General features: G+C 46.8%; 2 protein-coding genes across 6 annotated transcripts; one reads left to right on the top strand and one right to left on the bottom strand.

Annotated features, from left to right (window-relative positions):
- Nucleotides 1-215: 215 nt before the first annotated feature.
- clrn1 (clarin 1) lies at nt 216-4,710 on the bottom strand. 2 transcript variants are annotated; one of them, XM_004572570.6, is made up of 3 exons: nt 3,505-4,710; nt 2,109-2,288; nt 216-1,046 (listed from the first exon to the last, which is right to left on the bottom strand). In XM_004572570.6, exons 1-3 carry the CDS (start codon nt 3,755-3,757, stop codon nt 781-783), a joined length of 699 nt encoding a protein of 232 aa, XP_004572627.1. In that variant the 5' UTR covers nt 3,758-4,710; the 3' UTR covers nt 216-780. The 2 variants fall into 2 exon arrangements, with proteins under 2 accessions (XP_004572627.1, XP_076729655.1); XM_076873540.1 differs by lacking the exon at nt 3,505-4,710 and adding an exon at nt 2,610-3,391.
- A 532-nt stretch (nt 4,711-5,242) lies between these two features.
- masp1 (MBL associated serine protease 1) lies at nt 5,243-26,270 on the top strand. 4 transcript variants are annotated; one of them, XM_014410831.4, is made up of 13 exons: nt 5,243-5,666; nt 11,965-12,187; nt 12,274-12,451; nt 12,743-12,874; nt 13,988-14,184; nt 14,258-14,405; nt 14,476-14,594; nt 14,860-14,938; nt 15,994-16,119; nt 16,370-16,444; nt 17,602-17,849; nt 17,954-18,142; nt 23,858-26,270. In XM_014410831.4, exons 1-13 carry the CDS (start codon nt 5,662-5,664, stop codon nt 24,323-24,325), a joined length of 2,187 nt encoding a protein of 728 aa, XP_014266317.2. In that variant the 5' UTR covers nt 5,243-5,661; the 3' UTR covers nt 24,326-26,270. The 4 variants fall into 4 exon arrangements, with proteins under 4 accessions (XP_014266317.2, XP_076729654.1, XP_014266319.2 ...); XM_076873539.1 differs by lacking the exon at nt 23,858-26,270 and having other exon boundaries at nt 5,245-5,666; nt 17,691-17,849; nt 17,954-18,092; XM_014410833.4 differs by lacking the exons at nt 16,370-16,444; nt 23,858-26,270 and having other exon boundaries at nt 5,248-5,666; nt 17,691-17,849; nt 17,954-18,092.
- The last annotated feature ends 755 nt before the right edge of the window (nt 26,271-27,025 follow it).

Here is a 27,025-nt window from a genome sequence, read left to right as displayed (position 1 = left end):
AAACCCGTCAAAGGCGAGGACCTCCACAGGGAGCGTAACCTCCGACCTCCAGGCTCTGCTCTCTGCTGGTGACCTCTGTCCTCGTCATGTAAAGCCCTCAGAAAGATCTCAGAGGAGCAACGGACCAGCAGCTGGTCAGAGATCAGTCACAGAGAGCTGCAGGAACAGAAGAAATCCAGACGTGAAGCCACCAAACAATCAGTCAAACCCAGAAGCAGACGCTCAGATACAGTTTTATTTTCCTAACAGGCACATTTAGCTCGTGATGGTTTGCACAGAAACACACTTTGTCAATGATTCACTGTCCAAAACCTTCCTCTGCGTTCAGCGATCACGTTTGCTTTCCCACACAGCAACACGGCAGAGCCGAGGCATCGCCTGTCCTCAGAACCAAAGAGCTCGGATCAGGACGGGCTCGGCGCCGGATGCGTGGTCATCGTGATCGGTGAAACACAAGAAGCTAAAGGACGAGTGAGCCAGCGAGGACCTAAACATCACAGATCTGCAAAGAAACGAAGACACAGAGGAGCTCGACGGCATCATCTACCACAGAGTAACATTTCAAATCTATGAACTGTTCGTAGTTTCAGCGTCAGAGTCACGATCGTCGCTGTTACTGAGGGAAACGCCCTCACGCTGGTGAAGAGCGAGGGTTCGGCTTCTTCAGTGTGGAACAGACTGTGAAGGAAAGCCGTCTGACAGAGCTGCGGTGACAGGAAGTGGCGGCTGATGAAGTCTGGCGTTCAGGCCATTTTCCCGCTGAGCCGTGCTCCTCTCCTCTCAGTACATGAGGTCGGCCGCCCCGCCGCTCAGCTCCACCTCTTTGTTTTGTTGAAAGGGAAACTGGATTCCCGCCAGTCGGACCAGCAGGGCGTTCAGTCCCTGAAGGAGGAAGATGAGGAAGAAGAGCCAGAAGCATCGGTCGTAGCGCTCGGTGTACGTCTGGAAGATGAAATTCCCCTCATTGAAGTTGGCAATCCGCTCGGACAGACGACTGAGCTTTACCTCCGACACAAACAGGACCATGACGAGGCAGCTGCCGACACCTGCAGGAAACACAGACAGGAACCATCAGGCTTACCTCTGACCTCTGACCCCATCACCCTTAGACACCACCTCCACCTCTGAGAAGGCCAGAGGAGGCGAACCAGACACCACAACAGAAGGAGTGATGATGTCATCAGAGGAGCTCAGGCGGTGAAAATAAAACCCGTGATGGAGCTTATGGTAACGTGGCTCAGCTGAGCTCAGGTCACATGACTGACAGGCGTCTCCAGTCTGTGCATCACTGGTTCCCCATCCAGGGTTTGGACCAACCATCCAACTGTGAGGAGCACAGGCTCCAACACTGCAGTTCCTCCCCCGTCCAGCGGGGGCAGCAGTGAGTTCGTCCACACAGACCGCTGCGTTAAGATGCTTCAGCCTGATGCATAAGCTGTGTGGTGTCTGTGAATATTGAGCCCTCGTAACACCTGTTTCTACTACACACCTGCATAAACTGTGTTAAGGTTCAAGTTTGCATCGTTAGGGGCGTGGCCTCAGACAGGTGCCGTGGCGGCCTGCTAGGCTCCTGCGGGCCTTTGTGAGTGAAACTGGAGTATTTGTGGGGACGCTGCCCGGCACTAATTGGGGTCTGCGGTTGCAGGCACACATTGGACGGGCCGATTAAGTGAAATGAACCCGGAGAAGGAGGAAATGAGCGGAGGATCGTTGGGTCTTAATGCTCGGCCAGGCCGCCCCCCCGCCTGCTTTATCCCTCTCCTGCCCTGGGCTCTGTTATCAGGCTGTTTGTCTGTGATCCTCTCCGAACTCATTTCAGACCATCCATATTTTATATCTCGTTACAGGCTCACAGGGAGCCCGCCAACTGTCCCAGCATGCATTTCAGTGACACTGTCCTTCCTCTGCCCCCCCCCATCTCTAACAGTCGTGCTTTTGGTCGTATTTTAGCGAACAGCTGTTCTTATCTTATCAGCCCTTCTTCAAATGATGACGTATTTGGCTGTGCTGGGGGCAACCGTGAGGACGGTTATCTTTGACACACGTTACAGTACAAACAAAAGCTTCCCGTGGACTGGCAGGTGAAGCTGTGAGGGTGTGGTTCTCACAGGTGATGAAGGTCCACAGGTAAAGTCCCACGGGGCCTTGCAGCGTCTCGTAGGGTCTGCCGAAGGCGTTGAAGAAGAAGAAGCCGGTGGCCACGGAGGAGAAGAGTGTCACAACACCACAGAAGAAGATGACGGTGACGTGGAGGCCCGTGGGGATGGCACTCAGGAGGTCAGGAAAGACTGGAAGACATCAAGAGACAGACCTGCAGTGAGAGGCGTGTCCGGTCTGCAGCGACCACAGAGGTCACCGAGCCTCGGGACACACAGCCAGCACTTCCTGTTAGAGGGTCAAACAGCAGGGCGAAGACACGCTGACACAAAGCAGACGAGACCGACACAGGAAGAGACAGAAACATGAAAAACAGAATCAAGAGCGCCAACGTGACAGAAAATCTTCTGTAAACTCACAGAGACAGGAAGTGTGCAAAACAGACACAAGAAGTGAACATTGTCAGATATTTAATAAGAGATTTAAAACCAGAGAACACGAGCTGCTGGAACCTGGAGCGTGCTCCACCTCCCCACTAAGTTCAGCTGTGACAGTAACACCCCCACTGCTGGAACACCCACGAAGGCTGACAAACGTCCCACAGAGACGCTGACGTGAAACAAAAAGCTCTGCACTGAAGCAGAGACGCAGGTCCTGCAGGGACAGAGCGGCTTTGTCTCTGCTCGCAGATCCCACGCAATCAGGCGGAAACCTCATTAGTGCCGCGCTGCCCAGGACCTCAGAGGGAGCTGCTTCCTGTCCCAGCGCTCAGAGTCACGTGACAAATGTTTATTCGCCCGTTTGGAAAAGATTATCTGACAGTGGTTTCACATCTGCAGCTGTATTCATTTAACCTTTAATTAACCTTATTTATGAAGGACGCCTGCTGCTGGCCGTGTGTCCGAGCCAATGAGACGAGCTCAGCCTGCGTGACTGTGACGTTCACGCACAGTCACGCAGGCAGAGCTCAGCGTTTGTCTCAAATCAGCATCAGGGTTCAGAAATCATTTTTCTGCCACCCCGGTGACAACAGAGCTCCGGCTCCAAAACCCCCAAATCAGAAATGCTGATGCTGATCCTGGTCTGGGTCCTGGTCCTGGTCTCAGTCCTGGCTCTTCAGTTTATGGAGTTCTGGTTACTATGAAATCTCATCTGTTTGACATCTTGAACTTTTTCAGTTTGCTGTCCCAATTGAATCAGTGTTTTTATTTTTATAGTTTTTTTCAGCTGAAATATTTTCTGTCACAACAATAATGTGATGACAGCAGTCACTGCAGATCAATGAACAGGGTTATTGATTAACCTGATTATTATTAATGCAGAGTTGTTGATAGAGCCGTGAGCAGACTCGCAGCAGCTCGTGCGTGAATTACTGCTCGTGCGCATGCATCATCGGCGATCACTCACAGGAGAAGCGCGCCGCGCGGCCCCCCAGCCCGCACTGCTTCACGCGCTGTCCGTGGAACAGCCCGTAGCTCAGCTCGCCCACGAACTTGTCCAGCTCGGCCCCGGTGGCGTTGACGAGCTCGGCCCCGGTGCGGCACAGCACGGCCCCGCGGAGCCAGAGTGGCAGGCCGGTGGCCACCGCGGCCGTGAGCGCACAGGAGAGGCCGAGGAGCCCGCACACGGAGAAGAGGAGCTGCTTCTGTCTGCCCGGCATGATGGAGGAGGAGGAGCCGGGGGAGGAGGCCACCACCACAACGCCCCCGCCTCCACCTCCGGGAGGAGGGGGGACCGCGGGAAACGTCAGGTGCCAGTGCACACCTGCGCTGGGTCCATGGCAACAAGGGCTCGGTTTACAGCCAGGAGGTTCGAGTTCTCATTAAAGACGAAGCACGAGACTGTGATGCGCGCGCCCGCAGCAGACTCATCTTTCTTTCACAGCAACCTTACTGCTGAGCGCGGTTTGTGGTCACGTGGGACCTTTTTCAGCCTAAAACCGGCTCTGTGACATATCACGGAGGTGGACAGGAAGTGATGCTGAAATATTCAGATAACGTCTGGAATAAGACTGAAACAGAGGCGGGGAAGGTTTCAGCACACCTGAGTCACATGAGCTCATCACCATGCCTCTGCAGAACTTTTTAATTTAGCCTTTTAAATCAGCTGAAAACTCTAAAACCAGGCTGCGGCCTGGAGTTCCTGACCACTGGTCTAACAGGTAAAACACTGAGAACGGAAGTGAGTGACTGGAGCAAGAAGCAGGAGATATCGCCATCTTTTACATCCAGTCTGTTTTCTTCTATGACACTGTTACACCCCGGCCTAGGCAACCGGAGTGCAACACGAAAAAAATAGAAATAAGGGAACAAAGGCCCCCAAGGTCACTGCTCTTAAGGAGGGCGAACTCATAAAAAAGACTAATACGGGCTAGCGCCCGCCTCTCTCTGCGCAGTGACCTGCTGGGGGAGCAGATCCACGGACAGGAGCAGGGTTGACAAACTGGTGCGGAGATCTAGCTCTGTGCTGGGATGTCCTCTGGAGTCTGTGGAGGTGGTGGGCGACAGGAGGATGTTAGTAAAGCTGACATCCATCATGAACAACCCACACCACCCTCTGCATGAGTGTGTGAGTGGGCTGAGCAGCTCCTTCAGTCACAGACTGAAACGCCCTCACAGATCAGTCAGCAGCAGTTAGCCTCCTCGATCATGATGTCATGAGTCACGTGGACAACCACAGTCACCGCCACATGGATAATGCACCTTATATGTATGGACGTGTGCATGTGTATATATATGTGTATATTTGGTGTGTATGGATGTATGTGTATTTGTACGTGTGTTTGCACGTACATATCTATCCTTATGGATTTCTTAGATAGAAGAATAGCTGAAATGAATTTCTTGCATGTTTTTCTCCGTCACACACACTGTTTGTGCGTGTACATAGAACCTCAGTTACCGTGGTATATATTGTATTATCTTATTGATTTTGTATTTTTGGGCTTTGTATTCTTCTGCTCTCTGTACCTGAGCTGTGGGAACGCACGCATTTCCCCGCCGTCAGGTCAATAAAGACTCATCTTATCTTACTTCTTAACAAAGAGGTTTTATTGTGTAAAACCACAGGAAGTGTCTGTGCTGTCATTAGTGCTTTTACTGTGAAAAGACGTGAGGAAAACGCTGAGGGTCTTCAGGTGAGCTAATGATAGGTCACGTGTTTTTCCTTCGTGCCAGAGGCTGATGTACTGCAGTACTGCATGTAAAAGTACTTTGACTGCGCCACTGTTACACAGGCCGGATGTACTTTTTACTTTTACAAGTGTACATCTCTTAAATCGGGTCTTTTCTGACTGGACTCTGGCAGCTGCTGCAGTCAGGAAACAGGAAGTTGATTAACTGTGACGTAAAACAGGTAAACAAACAAACGGACTTCAGTACGAAAAGAATCACTTTGAGCCCCAGAGGGCGCTGCTGTTCCTCCAGGCTGCTTCGGCATGGCACGTGATGACGTAAGCCTCTCAGTATACGTCACGCCGGGGTGAAACCCGGGGGTCGGTGTCCGGAGGAGCACAGAGGAGCGGAGGAGCCGCCGAAGGAGCTGAGAGGAGCTGCCACGTCCAACATGAGGTAAGGAGTTTCGGGTCACGTGATTGCAGGTTCTTGTAGTCGGTGCTGATCAGGATCGATACTCAGACTCACTGACGGACGCGGTGTAGCGGAACTCCAGGTGATCAGGTGTCATAAACGCGCCGCGGGGGCGTGGTCCCGCAGCTCAGCGCTCACGCAGGTGGAGGTGATGAAGAGGGAGGATGAAGGTTTGTGCGCTTGGGTCTCAGAGTGAAAGGAGCTGCGGGCCACTGCTGGCTCTGTCATCTGATTGGAGGAGATTTTACCGTTCAAGTATGTCTGTGAAGGTTCTCAGTCATCCAGGTCATCGTGGTCTAAGGAGCTTGCAAAGAAAAGCGTCTGGACTTCTTTAAGTTGCTTGAAGACGTTTCACCTCTCATCCGAGAAGCTTCTTCAGTTCTAAGGTCAAATGGTGGAGAGTCCCAGATATAAACCTAGCGGGAGTATCCCCCCCACAGAGGGACAAAAGGACCCCCTGATGATCCTCTAATCGCCTGAGCCAAGGTGTGAAACTGGGTGTGGGTCCCAATCAGCCAGAGTTTCAGGTGAGCTTACTGTGAAGGTGGGGGTCAGGTTTCACAATGGCACAGAACTGAAGAAGCTTCTGGATGAGAGGTGAAACGTCTTCAAGCAACTCAAAGAAGTCCAGACGCTTTTCTCTGTAAGCTCCTTTGACTAGTGCTCAAGTACAAAACAAACAAATATTTCCTAAAATGTGTTTGTTTTTAAAATTTCAAATGTTGTGTAACAAGAGTTTGTTTCCAATCTCTTAACCAGTGTTGATAATCGATTACATTACTGCCCATCTCTGCTCTTCACTAACACATGGGTCTGTGCACACACACGCAGCACTGCGGCTGTCGTTGTGTTTGTATGCAACAAACTGCACATAAGTGCGTGCATGAGTTTGTGAGTCTGTCACTGCACTCACACAGCCTCAGCATGTTTGTGCTCTCTGCTCATGTTGGCTTCAGATTCATCTTTTTTGGCTTTTTAAAGAACTTATTTTAACAAAAAGTCACTTCAGGGGTCAAAGTGCATTATATTTCTGCACATCAAGGTACGGGCAGCGAGTGGCCCCCAGGCCACGGTTTGAGACCCCTGGGTTAGGGTGTGAGTTTACTGTAGTGGCTGCACACGTCACTGAAACCGAGGAACAGCTGAAGCAAAGCGGTTATAAAATGTGAAACTATCATCGGCCGGGCGTTTCCTTTCCAACATCCAGCGAGCAGCAGATGCCTCGCTAAGGTCAGAGGTCAGGAGAGCGGACAGGCTGCTGATAGGAAGCAGCCTTTCTGGAACCTGACTGACGTCCAATCAGGTGCTAACCAGCTGTACCAAATAAAGTGTCAGGGGGGCAAGGCAAGTTTATTTGTACAGCACAATTCAACAACAAGGTGATTCAAAGTGCTTTACAGAGACATTAGAAACAAGAACAAATAAAAAGCATGATTTAAAATTGATTAAAACAAACAAACAGAACAGTAGATAAAATCAGTAGTTAAATGTAAGTTTTGAAATTTAAGCTTAAAAGTAAAACAGTGTGTATTTGGTGCTTTATTCAAATGCAGCTGAGAACAGGTGAGTCTTCAACCTGGATTTAAATAAACTGAGTGTTTCAGCTGATCTGAGGCTTTCTGGGAGTTTGTTCCAGATATAAGGAGCATAAAAGCTGAATGCAGCTTCTCCGTGTCTGGTTCTGACTCTGGGAACTGATAACAGACCGGATCCAGATGACCTGAGGGATCTGGAAGGTTCATGCTGGGTCAGGAGGTCACTGATGTATTTTCATTCATTCATTTCATTCATTTATTTGTTCATTTCCAGGCACAACAAATACCTATATTGAACATAAAATGCACAAAACAAAAAACAAAAATTGCCTGAAAAAGGAGTGGGACGAAGAAAACTTATTAAATCCCACCCCTATACTCACTCATCAACAAAAAAAACAAACTTCCCGCAGCTACGCCCATCATTGCATACAGACCCATCAACAGCCCCGGGCGCATACAAGCATCTAAACTGCAGCTCGCAACCAACAATTAGAGCCTTCATAACTGAATACAGAATATATAAATTATAAATTGCATTACCACAGGTAACAGGCAGTAATAACTACAAGTAACGAACACACACATACACACATACATATACATACATATATATCTACACACACATGTACATATATGTACATACATACGCACACTCTTTTTTTTTTTTTTTTGAATCCATACCAGCAATGGTAAGAGGACAGACATTACAGAGCACACTAAAAGCATCATTGAGTATACTGTGACCAGACCAACTGTTTGTAGAGGAATTTAAATCTATGAATATTTTTGCATTGTTTCAGTTGTAAACTCAGACTGTTCCAGATTTTCACACCACATACAGACACACAAAAACCTTTACGGGTTGTTCGAGTTCTGGGTAATTTGAATTCTCCAAAGCCTCTCACATTATAAACCTTTTCTCGAATTTCAAATCTAGTTTGTAAATTTGCCGGTAAAAGTTTAGTAAAAGCTTTATACAAAATTATGGATGTATTGTAATTAACCAGATCCTGGAATTTAAGTAACTTTGCCTGAAGAAAGAATTTGTGAGTATGATCTAGATAACCAGCCTTGTGAATAATACGCAGTGCTCGTTTCTGTACTGTGACTCATGGATTAGTTGTATTTTTATTTCCCCACACTTCCACACAATATATAAGATATGGAAGAACCAGAGTACAGTACAGAGTACGAAGTGCATCTTTATCAAGGTATGGTTTCACTTTGTTCAAAACTGCGAGGCTTCTGGAAATTTTGGTTTTTATGTGTCTGACGTGGGGTTTCCATGAAATTTTATTATCAATTACGACTCCCAAAAATTTGTTTTCACTCACGTTATCAATTGGTACACCTTCAATGATAATTGGTAATTCTATATTATATTTTAAATTACCAAAAAACATTGCTTTAGTTTTATTTATATTTAATGATAATTTATTTATGTCCATCCATTTTTTTATTAATTTTAGCTCCCTGTTTACAGTCATTACAAGATCAGTATAATCATCGCTACTGAAAAATATGTTGGTGTCATCTGCGAACAGTATGAGTTTAAGTACTTGAGAAACATCAAAAATATCATTTATGTATACATTGAAAAGTTTTGGTCCCAACACTGACCCTTGGGGAACACCACATGTAATACCAAGTTTCTCTGAATGGTAATGCCCTATGCTAACATATTGTTCCCGACCCGTTAGGTAACTTTTTAACCAGTTACCAGCTTTCCCTCGAATACCATATCTTTCCAATTTATCCAATAATATTGAGTGATTGATTGTGTCGAAGGCCTTTTTGAGATCAACAAAAATACCAACTGCATATTTATTTTTATCCAGTGTATCAGTAATTTCTTCTACTGCCTCAATTATCGCCATTGAAGTGGTTCTTTGCGTTCTGAAACCATACTGACCAACATTTATTATTTGATGTTTTTCAAGGAATTTTTCTAATCTTGAATTAAAAAGTTTTTCTAGAATTTTTGAGAATTGAGGCAGTAGAGAAATAGGCCTATAATTGGTAAAACTGTGTTTGTCACTACTTTTATATAGTGGTATTACTTTCGCAATTTTCATTTTTTTTGGAAAACAACCGGACTGAAATGATAAATTACAGATATATGTTAAGGGACTAGCAATATTCAGAATGACCTGTTTAACTACAGACATATTTATGTCATGATAATCCATTGAAGACTTACTTTTACATTCTAATGTGATATTTATTACTTCTTGCTCATTTGTAGCTGAGAGGAACAGTGAAAAGGGATTTGATTTTATATTACTGATATTTTCATTTTTATGACACGGGATGTCCGCTGCTAGTTCCGGGCCAACATTTATGAAGAATTTATTGAACCCATCGACAATATTACTCATGTTGTGATTTTCACCATTTGCATCAGTAAAATATTCAGAATATGATGTTCCAGAAGATCCTTGTTTAATTAAGTTGTTTAACACATCCCAAGTTCCTTTTATATTGTTTTTATTTTCATATAATCTTCTTCTATAATAAAGTTGTTTGCTCGTTCTTATAATATCAGTCAATTTATTTCTATATGCTTTATATCTTTGTTCCACTTCTTTTGTTTTTACTTTGATAAACTGTTTATACAGATTGTTTTTCTTTTTGCAAGCATTAATAATTCCTTTTGTGAGCCAAGGACTTTTTATCTTTTTTTTCTTTGTCATGTGTTCGTTTACAGGACAATGTTTATTGTACCACATAGTAAAAATATCTAGGAAATTGTCATAAGCCTTGTCCACATCTGACTCTTCATACACCGAACTCCATTTTGGTCCTAAACCATTCAGAGCTTTATAGGCCAGCATCAGAACTTTAAAGTCTATCCTCTGACGGACAGGCAGCCAGTGTAAGGACCTCAGAGCTGGACTGATGTGGTCCACTTTTTTGGTCTTAGTGAGGACTCGAGCAGCAGAGTTCTGAATGAGCTGTAGTTGTCTGACTGATTTTTTAGGTAGACCTGTAAAGATGCTGTTACAGTAATCAAGCCTACTAAAGATGAATGCATGGACTAGTTTTTCCAGGTCCTGTTGAGACATCAGATCTTTTATCCTTGATATATTCTTGAGGTGATAGTAAGCTGACTTTGTTATTGTCTTAATGTGTTTTTCTAAGTTTAGGTCTGCATCCATCACTACACCCAAATTTCTCGCCTGGTTTGTGGTTTTTAGATGTATAGATTGAAGTTCTCTGGTGACCTGTAATCGTTTTTCTTTGGCGCCAAAGACTATTACTTCAGTTTTGTTTTTGTTTAGCTGGAGAAAATTGTGGCACAACCAGTCATTGATTTCCTCAATGCATTTACCAAGAGCCTGTACAGGGCCTCGGTCTCCTGGTGACATTGTGATATATATTTGTGTGTCATCTGCATAGCTGTGATAGTTTATTTTGTTGTTCTTTATAATCTGTGCCAGTGGGAGCATGTAAATGTTAAACAGAAGGGGTCCCAAGATGGAACCTTGGGGAACTCCACATGTGATGCTTGTCTGTTCAGATGTGAAGTTACCTATTGATACAAAGTATTTCCTGTTTTCTACGTATGTTTTGAACCAGTTTAGTACAGTTCCTGAAAGACCTGTCCAGTTCTCCAGTCGTTTGAGTAATATGTTGTGGTCAACTGTATCAAATGCTGCACTGAGATCCAGTAAAACTAAAACTGACATTTTTCCACTGTCTGTATTCAGACATATGTCATTAAACACTTTGGTCAGAGCGGTTTCAGTGCTGTGGTTCTGTCTAAAACCTGACTGGAAGGCATCGTAGCAATTATTCTGTTTTAAGAAGTAACTGAGCTGTTGAGAAACTGCTTTTTCAATGATCTTACTTAAAAACGGGAGATTTGAGATCGGCCTGTAGTTGTTCATTTGTGTCTTGTCAAGATTGTCCTTTTTCAGTATAGGTTTGATTACAGCAGTTTTTAGTGATTCTGGAAACACACCTGATAATAAAGAAAAGTTGGCGATCTGTAACAGGTCTGACTCTAAAGTCTTTGAGACCTTTTTGAAAAAACTTGTTGGCAGGACATCTAAACAGCAGGAGGAGGAGTTCAGTTGACCTAAGATGTCCTCCAGGTCTTTGCTGTTAATAGGGTCAAACTGTTTCATGGGGTTTAAACAGTTTTTTGGTGGACACAGTACATATCCTGGATCTGCTGTTGATGTACCAATTGCTTGTCTAATTTTTTGGATTTTGTCTGTGAAGAATTTGGCAAAGTCATTGCAGGCCATGGTCGAATGAAGTTCAGCTCAGCTTTCCTACACTCTCTTTTTTCTTTTTTCACCAGTGTGGAGTTTCTCCATGGAGACTTTTTCCTTCCAGAGATAACCTTCACCTTAATGGGAGCAATAGTGTCCATTACATTTAACATGTTAGCATTGAAGCTATTGACGAGCTCATTGACTGACCCTCTGGGCAGGTCAGGTGTTAATGGGAAGACCTGGTTAAAGATCTCACTACTGTGTTCAGTTATACACCGTTTTGTGATCACTGTTGTTGATATATTTATGTGGGCTGAGATTTTACTTTCAAAGAAAAAGGGCGTGTTTACTGATGGTGCTGGGTGGGAGCAGGCTTTCACTGAGCATGTGCAATAGGAACAGGCTGGTGTGCGTGTAACGTTCGCAGAAGGATGCGTGCGGGCCTGGTCCCAGGCCTCTGATGAGGAGGGGGCCGGACCTCTGTGACGTCCTGACGAGTGTCGCTTTGCTTCCTCTCAGACTCATCCTCATCTCGCTGCTCTTCTCGCTCGGACTCGGTGCTCAGCAGCTGTCGCTGTCGGGGATGTACGGCAGCCTGTGCTCACCAAACTTCCCGGAGCCGTATCCCCGGGACATGCAGCTGCGCTGGAACGTCAGCGTTCCTGACGGCTTCCAGATCAAGCTCTACTTCAGCCACTTCGACCTGGAGCCGTCTTACCTGTGCGAGTACGACTACGTCAAGGTGAGACACAGGATGCCAGTTTTTGGTGTGTGTGTGTGTGTTTGCGCGCCACAGTGATGTCACAAACTATGGTTCTCTGTCTGCAGGTGGAGGCTGAGGGGGAGGTGCTGGCGTTGTTCTGTGGGAAGGAGCAGACGGACACGGAGGCGGTGCCGGCTCAGCAGGCCCTCACTTCCCCCAGAAACTCCCTCAGCCTCCTCTTCTCCTCCGACTTCTCCGACGAGGAGCGGTTCTCCGGGTTCGTGGCTCACTACAGCGCCGTGGGTAAGAACCAGACCCAGCCCGCCCGAGCAGACGGGTTCGGTCTCTCGCCATGACGTCTCCTCTGGAGCCGGAGTTTGGACCTTCAGGTGTTCATCGGAGTTCTGCTCGGTGCTGGTCTGAAGGTGGGACCGAGCAGAACTCTGACGAGCAGTGAGCGAGTCTGCGGACTTCCTGTTTCAGTGCGACTCAGTTTCAGAGGTCACCTGACAAAAAGGCGCAGTTTGTTTGCGTTTCTCATCTGATGCTTGTTTCCTGTCTCCTCTGGTCCCGCCTCTGGCCCCGCCCCTCTAGACGTAGACGAGTGCAGCGAGCGGAGTGGCGAGGACGCGCTCTGCGATCATTTCTGCCACAACTACATCGGAGGATACTACTGCTCCTGTCGCTATGGTTACCGGCTGCACTCTGACAACCACACCTGCAGAGGTGAGCGCAGACATCGGCTCGGGTGTCATAATCCACAGCACCCACAGCTGATTGCTCGCGTTCATCCACAAGTACAGTAGCGTGCGCTGCGGGGCTCTGCTTTCCAAAGATATGAGCCCCACATGAACCACGGGTGGGGGAGGAATGTGTGGGTCCTCACGTGTCCTGACAGATCAGTGCTGTGGACCGTGACCCCGCTGTGACTGATAGCGGCGCCTGATCGGTGGTAAATATTTGCGTGTTTCTGTGTGGGGGAGGCAGGCTCTGTCTGAGTTCTGCCTGTGCGTGTTCACGTCTGAGGGTTTGCTACAGAGCGACGACCTCTCGGTGACCTCTGACTGATTACAGAACCATTATAACACAACACACTGAGTGTGCAAAAGTCTTGAGTCTCACCTCTTTTCTTTGCTTCCGGTTAGCCACGCCCCTTTAATGTCTCATATTTTTTCCCCTCCCAAACATGGATGCAACAAATATGATACAAAACACAGATATACAAATGAGTATTTAATCCACTGTGATCGTTCAGGAACATCTGGAAACATCTGACTATCAGCATGACAACAGTGCAAACACAAAGCTGTGCATTAAAGCACAGCTGGATAGAAACACACAAGCCTGTGAGAGCCGAACATCAGTGTGGGAAGAGCTCTGAGTGTCCTTCAGGAAGCCTGCAGATCCTCAGAGAGCAAATATACAAACTCAGTTTTTGACTCTGCTCTTCTGTGTGTGTGTGTGTGTGTGTGTGTGCTAAAATGCACTACTGTAAATGATGTATAGACAATCATTCTGTACAATACAATAATTATAGTTCTACAACTGTTTATTAATAGTAGCAATTGTATCTCTACAATCTCAAATAGTTTTCATATTTTAACCATATTTATATCCTGTTCATAGCTTGTACACTCACTGCAGCCAGTACATACTTAGAGCATATTCATAACATGCCTTCATACCGTGTACATTGTAACATACCTATAATAGATCCATATTTTGTAATATATCAATATTATTGCCAAAGCACTTTCTGGATGGATGCAAACTGCATTTCTGTTGTCTTGCACTTGTGACGTGTGCAATCACAGTAAAGTTGAATTCTATTCTGTTCAGTGGAGTGCAGCAGCGATGTGTTCAGGGAACGCTCCGGAGTTCTGAGCAGCATTGACTTCCCTGCTCCGTACCCAAAGAGCTGCGAGTGCTTGTACCGCATCGAGGTGGAGGATGGCTTCAGGCTCCGCCTCCAGTTTGACTCACACTTTGATGTGGAGGATCACCCTGACGTCAGCTGTCCCTATGACTACATTAAGGTGAAGAAAACACACACACAGACACACACTCGGGTGACGTGTTGGAGCTGTTAATCAGCTGTTTTCCTGTCAGATTAAAGCAGGAAGTGCTGTGTTCGGTCCGTTCTGTGGCGATCGATCTCCAGGAGTCATTCAGACCGACAGCAACGTGGCCTCCATCGTGTTCCACAGCGATAGCTCTGGAGAAAACCTCGGCTGGAGGCTCGGCTACACGGCTACAGGTGAGTCCATGTCCAGGTGATGCAAACAGACACACAGCTGGGAGTTATAGCTTTTATTGTCTCCTGACAGGAAGTCAATGTCCCGTGCCCAATACTCCGCCCAACGCCCTGATGAACCCCTTCCAATCAGAATACTTCTTTAAAGACCACATCCTGTTCACCTGTGAGCCTGGATACCACCTGCTGAAGGTAGGGGGCGTGTCACATCAGCTGAGTTTGGTCAACCCAAATGATGTTTAGTTTGTTTCAAAAACAGCGGTGCTGCGCACGTGAAGGAATGGGCCAGCGCACTGGCGTCCGTTTGACAGATCGAACTGTCAAACGGATCGGTCACGCAGAGCGCGAACGCGGCGTGCGTCCGAGCTATGCGCCACAGGTGTAGATCAGCTGTGCGGGTCACATGGTCTGCAGTGATGCTGCTTGTTGCTAACCTGGCTGCGCTGTCTCTGCTCAGGACGGAGGTCACCTGGATCACTATCAGATCGACTGCCGGGCCGATGGATCGTGGAGCGACCGTCCTCCTCCGTGCCACAGTAAGACTGCTCGACCTTTGACCTCTCCAGAGTGTTTGTGTTTCAGTGTCTCCCGTGTTTGAGTCTGGGTTACTGCTGCTGCAACCTGTTTCCTGGAGCACACACGCCACCTGCTGGCTCTCTGCAGACTCTACAGGAGCGTCACAGTAGTGCTAGTTAGGCTTTCGTTTAGTAAACCTGAAGCTCCGCCTTTTCTGATGCTCTGTTAGTACAGTAGTGACCTCACAGCAGCCATGTTATTGGTCACATGATGTCATTAAAAGGCTCCAACAGCACAAACACGGCCCACGGGTCCAGCTCAGGTGAAGTTAGTAGCTACAGCCACCTGTGTCACCATCCACATGTCAGTCGCAGAGGCCACGCCCCTAATAATGCAAACAGGTGAGTTACGACTGACATGTTTATTTTACCACCGCGGGGAGGGGGGGACTGGCTGACCAGGCCGGTCGTGCTGTGGTAGGCAGGCACCGCCGTGGCGTCCTGCAGATCAGTTTTGAGACTGACAGGTAGCTGTCTGTGCAGGTGCTGAGAGACAGTTCAGGTCTGCTCACACACTTTCCTCTCGCTCTCGTTTCTCTGCAGACTCCAGGAGGAAGCCAAGCTCTCTGTCCAGCATCCGGACCAATCACAGCCTAGCTTAATGAGCAAGCCAGTCTCATTGGCTGATAAAGATACTGCAGGAGCGAACAGTGTTGATGTGTCTGTATTTTCCAATAAAGCGTAAAACCAGAAGCTTCTGTCGAGTGTCTGTGACTCACATTCAGGGATCGCGGCGCTGATGTGTTTCTGTCACACGTGTTTGCGTTCTTTGTCTCGATGCGTGTTCCCGTGACGCCCCCTTCAGGACACGCTGACTCTTCAGCCTGTCGGGTCTCACGTTACGTTGAGATGAGTTTCAGATTAAAATCACGTCACACTCACGTGTCTGGATCATTGGAACACGTCAGTTCTGATTCGTTGTCGCTGTCGGTCAGCTGTAGTTTGGTTCTGGCTCATTCTTCCTCCTTTCTGCTCAGACTCAAAGCTGATTGGTGTTTTTGTCCTGTCTGTCACAGTGGTGGATTGTGGGAGTCCAAAGATGGTCGACATGGCTGACGTGGTGTTTGGTAACCATGACAACAGCACACTGTTCGGTGCGACCGTTCAGTACGTGTGCAGGGAGGGCGGCGTCCAGCTTAACAGTAAGAGGTCTTCCTGTTTGGTTTCCTTCAGTGGTTGCTGTGCAGTGACAGCTCATCCGATTATTGGCTGAACCTTGTTGTTCCTCGAGCTCTGTGTCTGGTTGTAGTAAGGAAATGTTTTTATTCATTTTTATTATTTTGTTCTCATCTTTGGGCAATTTGCTCCTCATCTGTTTTTAAACATGTTGATAAAAACTGGACCTGCTATTGATAACCAGAGGCCTCCTCACACTCCGGTTACTGTTTGTAGCTTCATACAGGTGTGGTCTGAGTGGAGACTGGGTTGATTCAGAAGGAAGGAGCACAGTACCCACCTGTCTGCCAAGTACCTGCCCGTCTGCCTGTTCACCTGTCTGTCTGTTAACCCGTCTGTCTGTTAACCCGTCTGTCTGTTAACCCGTCTGTCTATTCACCTGTCTGCCTGTTCACCTGTCTTTCTGATAACCCGTCTGTCTGTTAACCCGTCTGCCTGTTCACCTGTCTGCCTGTTCACCTGTCTGTCTGATAACCTGTCTGTCTGATAACCTGTCTGTCTGTTCACCTGTCTTTCTTTTCACCTGTCTGCCTGTTCACCTGTCTGTCTGTTCACCTGTCTGCCTGTTCACCTGTCTGTCTGATAACCTGTCTTTCTGTTCACCTGTCTGTCTGTTCACCTGTCTGCCTGTTCACCTGTCTGCCTGTTCACCTGTCTGTCTGTTAACCTGTCTGTCTGATAACCTGTCTGTCTGTTCACCTGTCTGCCTGTTCACCTGTCTGTCTGATAACCTGTCTTTCTTTTCACCTGTCTGTCTGTTCACCTGTCTGCCTGTTCACCTGTCTGTCTGTTAACCTGTCTGTCTGATAACCTGTCTGTCTGATAACCTGTCTGTCTGTTCACCTGTCTGCCTGTTCACCTGTCTGCCTGTTCACCTGTCTGTCTGTTAACCTGTCTGTCTGATAACCTGTCTGTCTGTTCACCTGTCTGCCTGTTCACCTGTCTGCCTGTTCACCTGTCTGTCTGATAACCTGTCTTTCTTTTCACCTGTCTGTCTGTTCACCTGTCTGCCTGTTCACCTGTCTGTCTGATAACCTGTCTGCCTGTTCACCTGTCTGCCTGATAACCTGTCTGCCTGTTCACCTGTCTGCCTGATAACCTGTCTGTCTGTTCACCTGTCTGTCTGTTCACCTGTCTGCCTGTTCACCTGTCTGTCTGATAACCTGTCTGTCTGATAACCTGTCTTTCTTTTCACCTGTCTACCTGTTCACCTGTCTGTCTGTTCACCTGTCTGCCTGTTCACCTGTCTGCCTGTTCACCTGTCTGTCTGATAACCTGTCTGCCTGTTCACCTGTCTGCCTGTTCACCTGTCTGCCTGATAACCTGTCTGCCTGTTCACCTGTCTGCCTGTTCACCTGTCTGTCTGTTCACCTGTCTGCCTGTTAACCTGTCTGCCTGTTCATCTGTCTGTCTGATAACCTGTCTGCCTGATGTCTCTGCGTGTCCAGCCTGCGGCCAGCCATCCCGCCCTCTCCCCCCTCAGGTGAAGCGGATTGTGGGCGGTCGTAGCGCTGAGCCTGGCTTCTTCCCCTGGCAGGTCCTGCTCAGTGTGGAGGACCTGTCCAGGGTCCCAGAGGATCGCTGGTTCGGCTCTGGGGCCCTGCTGTCGGAGTCCTGGGTCCTCACAGCTGCCCACATCCTGCGGTCCCTGAGGAGGGACACCAGTGTCGTTCCCGTGGCCGCTGACCACGTCAAGGTTTCTGAAGTTCTCTCCTGTATCTGTGATCAGCTTTGTGTCTCTGCCAAACCGTGGGACGGATGCTTATCGGCTGTAAGTGACCTGCTTGTTCTGTCCTTCAGGTCTTCCTTGGTCTCCATGATGCCAGAGACAAACGTCGGGCCACCAACCTCTCCGTAGACCGGATCTTCCTCCACCCGGACTTCCAACCCAACAACTACAACAACGACATCGCCCTGCTGAGGCTGAGTGAGCGGGTGGAGTTTAACCAACTCATCCGTCCAGTCTGTCTCCCACTGCCTCACACACAGGTGGGTCACAGCTCCAGCTGAGTCTGCACAAAGCCGTGTTCACTTAGGTGTGATCTCCCAACACAAAGGTCAGAGGTCACAGGGAGAGGACCTCTGAGCTGACAGACACAAAGGTTATCAGACAGACATGTTAACAGACAGAATTAAAATCCTTGTAAGAGACTGAAAATGTAAAACTAATAATAAAAGTCTGCTTTATAAAAAAACTAGAATGACTTTAAAAGGATCTCAGTGATTAGGTGGAGTTAGCTTTCCTGAGCTCTTCAGGCAGGAAGACCCGGTTAAGGCCTCCTTACCTGTACAGGTGTCCGTGAGTCTGCCAGAGTGTGCTTGGCAAAGTCGGGGTAAAAACAAAGCATGGTGCTCAGCAGCAGTGCATGAACGTGAAGCCGAACCTCACCTATGCTGAGCTTGCTCCAAAGGTCAGCTGGTCCCCTCATTAAAGACGGGGGGAGGAGCTACTCCTCGACACTGAGGCTGTGTCCCATTTCAGGGTCTGCACGCTTGAAGTACGCATTTCAAGTGCGGTTACGTCACCGCCACACGACGACGGCTGTCCCAATTCGAAGTGTGCTTCAAATGCTCCCCCCCCCCAACCGGTCGCAGCAGATGGCCCCGCCCCTCCCTGAGCCTGGTTCTGCCGGAGGTTTCTTCCTGTTAAAAGGGAGTTTTTCCTTCCCACTGTTGCCAAAGTGCTTGCTCATAGGGGGTCATATGATTGTTGGGTTTTTCTCTGTATCTATGAAGCGCCTTGAGGCGACTTATGTTGTGATTTGGCGCTATATAAATAAAATTGAATTGAATTGAAATGAAATGCATACTCCAAATCCGCCGTCGATTTCCCCAAATATCAAGCGTGGTCCGGTGCACGCTTTGTGGTCCCATATATCCCACAATTCAGAGCGCGGCGGTGGGTGTGGATTATTTTGCCGCAAAATACGGCAGACGGGAGCGGCCAAAGAGGTTTTTTTTTTTGTTTTTTTCCCAAACTTTATTGAAATTATAAAGCGAACAGTCAGTCATTCCAGTTCAGTTTGTACAGTAGACATACAAGGCAAATAAGAGTAACAATATACAGTACAATGAAATAAATAAAGGATAAAAAAGAAAAAAAAAGGGGGGAATGTGACAGACTTCATAACAACTTTGTACTTGAAAGTTGTGACAGCTCATTCGTTGAACATTTCTGAATGAATTTCAATCAATGATAAACCTTTTATATCGGAAGTTAATTTAAGAGAGTTTAAGTAATATTCAATTTCAATCAAAAACAAATTAAATGATGGGGTTGAGTTTTGAAATTTACATTTATGTATGTGGCATTTCCCTAATAAGATGGAGTGGCCGAAGAGTGAACTGTCAAAAGTACTGAATATGACGTCACTCATTTATGTGCCAATGTGTAATAATTAAAGTCAGTCATATATCCACAAACACAACAAGCTGAAAGTCAGTGATATATATATATGTATATATATATATATATATATATATATATATATATATATATATATATATATATATATATATATATATATATATATATATATATATATATACACATATATATATATATATATATATATATATATATATATATATATATACATATATACGTGTATATATATATATATATATATATATATATATATATATATATATATATATATATATATATATATATATATATATATATATGTATATATATATATATGTATATGTATATATATATATATGTATATGTATATATATATATATATATGTATATATATATATATATATATATATATATGTATATATATATATATATATGTATATATATATATATATGTGTGTGTGTGTGTGTGTGTGTGTGTGTGTGTGTGTATATATATATATATATATATATATACACACACACACACACACACACACACCCAGCACACCCCTGCGGGCGGTTTATCCTTCAAGCTCGGGTCCTCTACCAGAGGCCTGGGAGCTTGAGGGTCCTGCGCAGTATCTTAGCTGTTCCCAGGACTGCGCTCTTCTGGACAGAGATCTCCGATGTTATTCCCGGGATCTGCTGGAGCCACTCGCCTAGCTTGGGAGTCACCGCACCTAGTGCTCCGATTACCACGGGGACCACCGTTACCTTCACCCTCCACATCCTCTCGAGCTCTTCTCTGAGCCCTTGGTATTTCTCCAGCTTCTCGTGTTCCTTCTTCCTGATATTGCTGTCATTCGGAACCGCTACATCGATCACTACGGCCGTCTTCTTCTGTTTGTCTACCACCACTATGTCCGGTTGGTTAGCCACCACCATTTTGTCCGTCTGTATCTGGAAGTCCCACAGGATCTTAGCTCGGTCATTCTCCACCACCCTTGGGGGCATCTCCCATTTTGACCTCGGGACTTCCAGGTTATACTCGGCACAGATGTTCCTGTACACTATGCCGGCCACTTGGTTATGGCGTTCCATGTATGCCTTGCCTGCTAGCATCTTGCACCCTGCTGTTATGTGCTGGATTGTCTCTGGGGCATCTTTACACAGCCTGCACCTGGGGTCTTGCCTGGTGTGATAGACCCCAGCCTCTATGGATCTTGTACTCAGAGCTTATTCTTGTGCTGCCATGATTAGTGCCTCTGTGCTGTCTTTCAGTCCAGCTTTGTCCAGCCACTGGTAGGATTTCTGGATATCAGCCACCTCCTCTATCTGCCGGTGGTACATACCGTGCAGGGGCCTGTCCTTCCATGATGGTTCCTCGTCTCCCTCCTCTTTCTTGGGTTTTTGCTGCCTGAGGTATTCACTGAGCACTCGGTCAGTTGGGGCCATCTTCCCAATGTATTCTTGGATGTTCGTTGTCTCATCCTGGACTGTGGTGCTGACACTCACCAGTCCCCGGCCCCCTTCCTTCCGCTTAGCGTACAGCCTCAGGGTGCTGGACTTGGGGTGAAACTCTCCATGCATGGTAAGGAGCTTTCTTGTCTTTATGTCAGTGGCTTCTATCTCCTCCTTTGGCCAGCCTATTACCCCAGCAGGGTACCTGATCACGGGCAGGGCGTACGTGTTGATGGCCCGGATCTTGTTCTTACCATTCAGCTGACTCCTCAGGACTTGCCTGACCCTCTGCAGGTACTTGGTGGTTGCAGCCTTTCTAGCGGCCTCTTCATGGTTCCCATTCGCCTGCGGGATCCCCAGGTACTTGTAACTGTCCTCTATGTCTGCAATGTTGCCTTCTGGTAGTTCAATCCCCTCAGTTCTGACTACCTTCCCTCTCTTTGATACCATCCGACTACACTTCTCCAGTCCGAACGACATTCCAATGTCATTGCTGTATAGCCTGGTAGTGTGGATCAGTGAATCGATGTCTCGTTCACTCTTGGCATACAGCTTGATGTCATCCATGTACAGGAGGTGGCTGACAACTGCTCCGTTCCGTAGTCTGTATCCGTAGCCAGTCTTTTTAATGATCTCACTGAGGGGGTTCAGGCCTATGCAGAACAGCAGTGGGGACAGAGCATCTCCTTGGTAGATCCCGCACTTGATGGTGACTTGTGCTATGGGCTTGGAGTTGGCCTCTAGTGTTGTACGCCACATCCCCATTGAGTTCCTGATGAAGGCTCTTAGGGTCCCATTGATCTTGTACAATTCTAGGCATTCCAGTATCCAGCTGTGGGGCATTGAGTCATAGGCCTTCTTGTAATCAATCCAGGCAGTGCACAGGTTGGTCAGTCTGGTCTTGCAGTCTCGGCTGATTGTTCTGTCTACCAGTAGCTGGTGTTTTGCGCCTCTGGTATTCTTGCCAATTCCTTTCTGTGTCCCACTCATGTATTGACCCATGTGCCTGTTCATCTTAGCCGATATGATGCCTGACAGGAGCTTCCATGTAGTACTGAGGCAGGTTATTGGTCGGTAGTTGGAGGGGACCGGTCCCTTCTTGGGGTCCTTGGGGATCAGGACCGTCCGGCCTTCGGTTAGCCATTCCGGGTGTCTCTCGTTAACTAGCAGCTGGTTCATTTGTGCTGCCAGACGCTCGTGGAGTGCAGTCAGCTTCTTTAGCCAGTAGGCGTGAACCATGTCGGGCCCTGGTGCTGTCCAACTCTTCATACTGGAGACCCTTTCTTGGATATCTGCCACTGTGATGGTTACTGGACCCTGTTCAGGGAGGTCGCTGTGGTCTGCCCTCAGATCCACTAGCCACTGAGCATTGCCGTTATGGGTTGCGTCCTTCTCCCATATGCTCTTCCAGTATTGCTCCGTCTCCAGCCTTGGTGGTGCTGTTCTCTTATTATTGTTCCCTTGCCACTGAGAGTACACCTTTGCTGGTTCTGTGGAGAACAGCTGGTTTATTCTCCTGCCTTCTATCTCTCTGGTGTACCTCCTCAAGCGGCTGGCCAAGGCTGTGAGTCTTTGCTTGGCAGTTTCCAAGGCCTCAGGTATGGACAGCTTGCTGTATTTCTTATGCACCTTCTTTGTCGCACCTTTCTGCAACTCCGTTAGTTGGCTAACCTCCCTCCGTGCTACTTTGATCTTGCCCTCTAGCCTCCTTCTCCATGGAGGGTACTGCCCCTTGTGGCTGTTCAACTTGTAGCCAAGCATCTCACTGATCACTGCTGCCGTATTGTAGATCAGCTTGTTAGTGTCAGTAATCGTGGTTGTAGGTATTGTCCGTAGTGCTGCATTAACATCATCTAGCAGACCTTCTGAGGGTACTTTACGTAATCTTGGTAACCGGCTACGGGGGATCCAGGTTTCAAGCTTGGCCATTATCCTATTTTTCAGGTCAGTTCCTCTCGCACTCAACGATCCTTCTCCTATCGCACTTGGGGCTATGTACCCAATCTCGGGTGGGGGTGATGATATCTCCCCCCTGACCTGGCGTCCTGACTCCTCCTTGCCGTAGCATTTGTGTTGTACCTCGTCAATCTCTAGCTGTGAGAGCAGTCCCTTCTTTCGAATGTTGGAACACTGAGCTACTAGTTGTTTCGCCGTCATTGTGGATGTTGGGTATCGAAGAATCCATAGGTCCGTCATCCTATTCATGTAGCCCCTGCCGCCGGGGTTACTTGCGTAGTAGCATTCCAACAACGCCCTGTTTTCGTCTCTTGCCCACCGATGCCTTCTTGTTCCAGTAGCCCACTTTTCGTCAGGGTGCCCTGGTTCCTCAACACCTGACGCGGACCTTGTTGATCCGGGCGACGCCTTCATATTTATCTGTCTCGCTCATGTCTGCGGTAGGCTCGCTTAGCATAGGGGGTCTAGCCTTAGGACCCTTACTGGATACAGACGCCCAAGGCAGGAATCGAACTTGCGATCCTGGGTTCCAAAGGCGTGTAGTCTAACCACTACGATATATATATATATATATATATATATATATATATATATATATATATATATATATATATCATAATAATCTGACAATACTATAACATTGGCCATATTATATTTACATTAACACAGTGAGATGATTTTAGTCTCATGAACAACATTAGCTAATTGTTATTTACTAACTAATCTTAAATGACTGTTCAGCAATGACGTCTCAGACACGTCTGCTTTGGGCTCGATGTGGACACGTTTGCTTTATTTCCAGTATTTTTGAATCACATGTTTCTTTATTTTTACTGGTGATGTCATCGCCTGTTTGAGGCAGTGAGATCAGATCGACTAAGGATGTAAATATTTTACTGATCTGTCTGCTGCTTGACCTCTGACCTCTGTCTTTACCCCAGGATGACCCCCTGGCACCTCCCCCCAACTCTCTGGGTGTGGTTGCTGGTTGGGGAATCTCCAACCCCAATGCCTCTGCTTCTTCCTCCCCCTCATCCACTCTGACCTTTGACCCTGTGTCGGACAGCGACCTCGAGATGACCTCTGACCTCCTGCAGTATGTGAAGCTGCCTGTGGTCTCCCAGGCCGAGTGTGAGGCGAGCTACGCCTCGCGCTCCGTCAGCTACAACATCACTGACAACATGTTCTGTGCCGGCTTCTTCGAGGGGGGGCGGGACACCTGCCTAGGGGACAGCGGGGGTGCATTTGTAATGGAGGACGAGGTCAGCCGGAGGTGGGCGGTGTTTGGGTTGGTGTCCTGGGGTGGACCAGAGGAGTGCGGGAGTCTGAGAGTGTATGGAGTCTATACCCGAGTGGCCAAATATGTGGAGTGGATACAGAGCCACCTTCACGCTGCCCCCTGGTGGTGATGCTGGGTTTTTTAACACTTTGTTTTTATTGGTAGTTTTGTATATTTTTTACAAAACATTCAGACATTAACAAGTACAGAGCACTAGGCTTGCAAAGATGCATTAAAAAAAAGGTATCCATTTATGGTACAATCAAATCAAACAGGTGAATTACAGCGATGATACTTTTGGTACCAGAATTTATAATATTTTTCCATTCAAGTAAAGGTCCCATTTTTTCCATTACTTCTCAAATTTATCAGCAGCAAGTCTTAATGAAAAAGTCTCTCCATTGTGTAAATTTCCTTGGTAATGCCTATCCAGTCCAAAAATGACGGTGGAGCCACGTTTAGCCATTTGCGAGTTATGGCTTTCTTTGCACCAGCCAGTAGTTTTAATAAAAGGTATTTGTCCGATTTCCTCAGTCCTTGGTATGAGGGGAAACATCAGCGAAAGGCCTGCTCAAAATGACACCCTTGAGCGACAGTTGGAAAACATCGCGGAACGGATCACTGCAGTTGTGAGGTCTCAGAATCAAAAGACTGACAACACCATGGAACAGAAGTTTGATACCATCATGGGGAGGCTCACGGCTCTCCAACGGGAGATCGAGGGACCAGTGTCAGAGGGCTAAATTTGAGCTGCTCACAAAGGAGAAATCAACAATATTCAACATTTGGACACCATGGCGCCAGCTGCAGGCCCAAGGCTGGAGCCCACCAAAACAACTCCCAACTCCCTGATAACGACTGTGTGATGACTATTCTTCCCGTCCCATGAAGGCCACCTGGGTTGGCTGGCAGACTGTTTACTTAGCCTGATAGAGCGAAGGACACTGTCTCCGCTGAACTATGGACACGCACACACATACACTTACACTGATAGGCACTCACTCATCCCCCCTCCCTTTCCAACGCCTTCGATGCTTGTTTACGGCGAGGGAACACGGCGGGTCTGTGTGCCGCGCTGGAATGATAGCGCTGTGCAGGGTGGCTGCTGTGTTTCTTCGGATTACTCCTCACCCCCCACCCACCCCTGTGGCTTGTCATGTCTTCACAATGTTGTGCTGTGGACATTTATGTGCTTTTTTGTGCAAAGGAGTTTTTTGTTTCCTGTTCTCATGCTGTCCTACCATGGAAGCACAGAATGAGTAGGGGTCTCTTTTTTCCTCTTGTACTTTCCCCACTGTAGTGTACATTTCAATGTTTTTTCTCTGATTCTACCAATCTCCGACCTGTATCCCCATGTAATGTTTGTGCTATATGTGTAAGGTCGGGGGGGGGGGGTCCCATTTCACTGCAGGGCAACCTGCATGTGACGAATAAAGCTTTGATTGAAGATCATTCCAGCAGTCAGACAGTCAGACAGCTACTGATTTGATATTTTTTATTTTGTTTACTAGAACGAGAGCCCGCCTCACATCATCGTGAGTTTGTCCGTTTCGAACAAAGCCTGTTTGATCTGTATCTGCTAGTTCTGAAGTTATAAATTCCAACTGTTTAGCTAATAGTGTTGCAAATATCCTGTAGTCAATATTCACGACTGATATGGGTCTGTAGGAACCACGTTCTGTTTTGTTCTTACCCGGTTTGGGAATTACTGAAATACCTGCTCGTTTCCAGGATGGGGGTATCTCCCCCTGTAAGCACATGGTTAAAGCAAACCCTCAGCAGAGGGGCTACGAGATCTCTGCTTGTACCACTCTGCCGGGTAGCCGTCCTCACCGGCCATCTTATTTGAAACGGCCTGGTTAATCTCCTCCGCAGTTACTGTTGGTGTTAATCTTTTATTTTGTTCCTATCGATGGTAAATCAAGGAAAGAAATGCATTAACAGAGGGCACATCTGTCGTGGTGGGTTCTGCGTACAGTCGGGTATAATAGGTCACAAAAGATTCTTTATGCTTTTCATGTCATATCTTATCATTTGCTGGGTTTTTAATTCTCTGAATAAATCTGTCAGCCTGCTGTTTCCTCTTGGCTTCTTGGATTTGGGACCATTTTCATAATAATTCTGCATGAATTTAGCCCTTTTCTCTATTTGGTCATCATATAACCTGTTTAATATCTGTTGTGCTTCTTTCATTTGTGATAAGGTGTCATCATTGTTACTTTTCAATGAGGTCTTTTAGATGTTTCTCTGTTTCCTTTTTTTATATGAGGACCACAAAACTAGATTCCCTCTAAGAACTGCCTTCGCTGCATCCCATAAAATACTGAGGAGAAACATCACCATTGTTATTATAGTCCATGTATTCCTTAAATTCTTCTTTTACAAACCTTTTGAATTTTACATCCTTTAGTAGACCAATATGAAGCGTCCATGAGTGCAGATGGAGTGTCAGGTACACGCCTGCATGGTCCGAAATATCTCTCAGCCCTATATCACAATTTACAATCCTGTGCTTATCAAAGTGTGACATAAAAAATAGTCCAGTCTTGAATACATATGGTGGGAATGTGAAAACCAACCCTTCTTCTTAAGCATCCTTTTAACATATAGAGCTTCTGATTGTGACACTTTAGTTTTACTGGACGTGTCCAGAAATGGATTCAAGTGAATATTCCAATCTCACCACATATTAATACGCCTGATGTTTCTGTTGCAATTAATTCAAAAAGGGTCCTGATCAGATCTTTATCAGTCCCTGGCCGTCTGTACACATTAAACATGTAACTTCCTTGTGATCTGTGTACCCTTTAGCCAGCATATAACGCCCCTC

This window comes from Maylandia zebra, linkage group LG14 (assembly GCF_041146795.1).
Source record: "Maylandia zebra isolate NMK-2024a linkage group LG14, Mzebra_GT3a, whole genome shotgun sequence".
In the NCBI taxonomy this organism is placed as follows: domain Eukaryota; kingdom Metazoa; phylum Chordata; class Actinopteri; order Cichliformes; family Cichlidae; genus Maylandia; species Maylandia zebra.
The sequence above is the reverse complement of the archived record's forward strand: the minus strand, read 5'-3'. Positions and strand labels throughout refer to the sequence as shown.

Coding starts and splice junctions, on each gene's coding strand:
- masp1 (XM_014410831.4), top strand. Junction 12,188..12,273: donor GCGAGTACGACTACGTCAAG/GTGAGACACAGG, acceptor CTCTGTCTGCAG/GTGGAGGCTGAGGGGGAGGT. Junction 18,143..23,857: donor TCCCACTGCCTCACACACAG/GTGGGTCACAGC, acceptor TCTTTACCCCAG/GATGACCCCCTGGCACCTCC.
- clrn1 (XM_004572570.6), bottom strand. CDS start 3,757: ATGCCGGGCAGACAGAAGCAGCTCCTCTTCTCCGTGTGCGGGCTCCTC. Junction 2,289..3,504: donor CCGCGCGGCGCGCTTCTCCT/GTGAGTGATCGC, acceptor GATGTCTTCCAG/TCTTTCCTGACCTCCTGAGT. Junction 1,047..2,108: donor CCTGTGGACCTTCATCACCT/GTGAGAACCACA, acceptor TGTTTCCTGCAG/GTGTCGGCAGCTGCCTCGTC.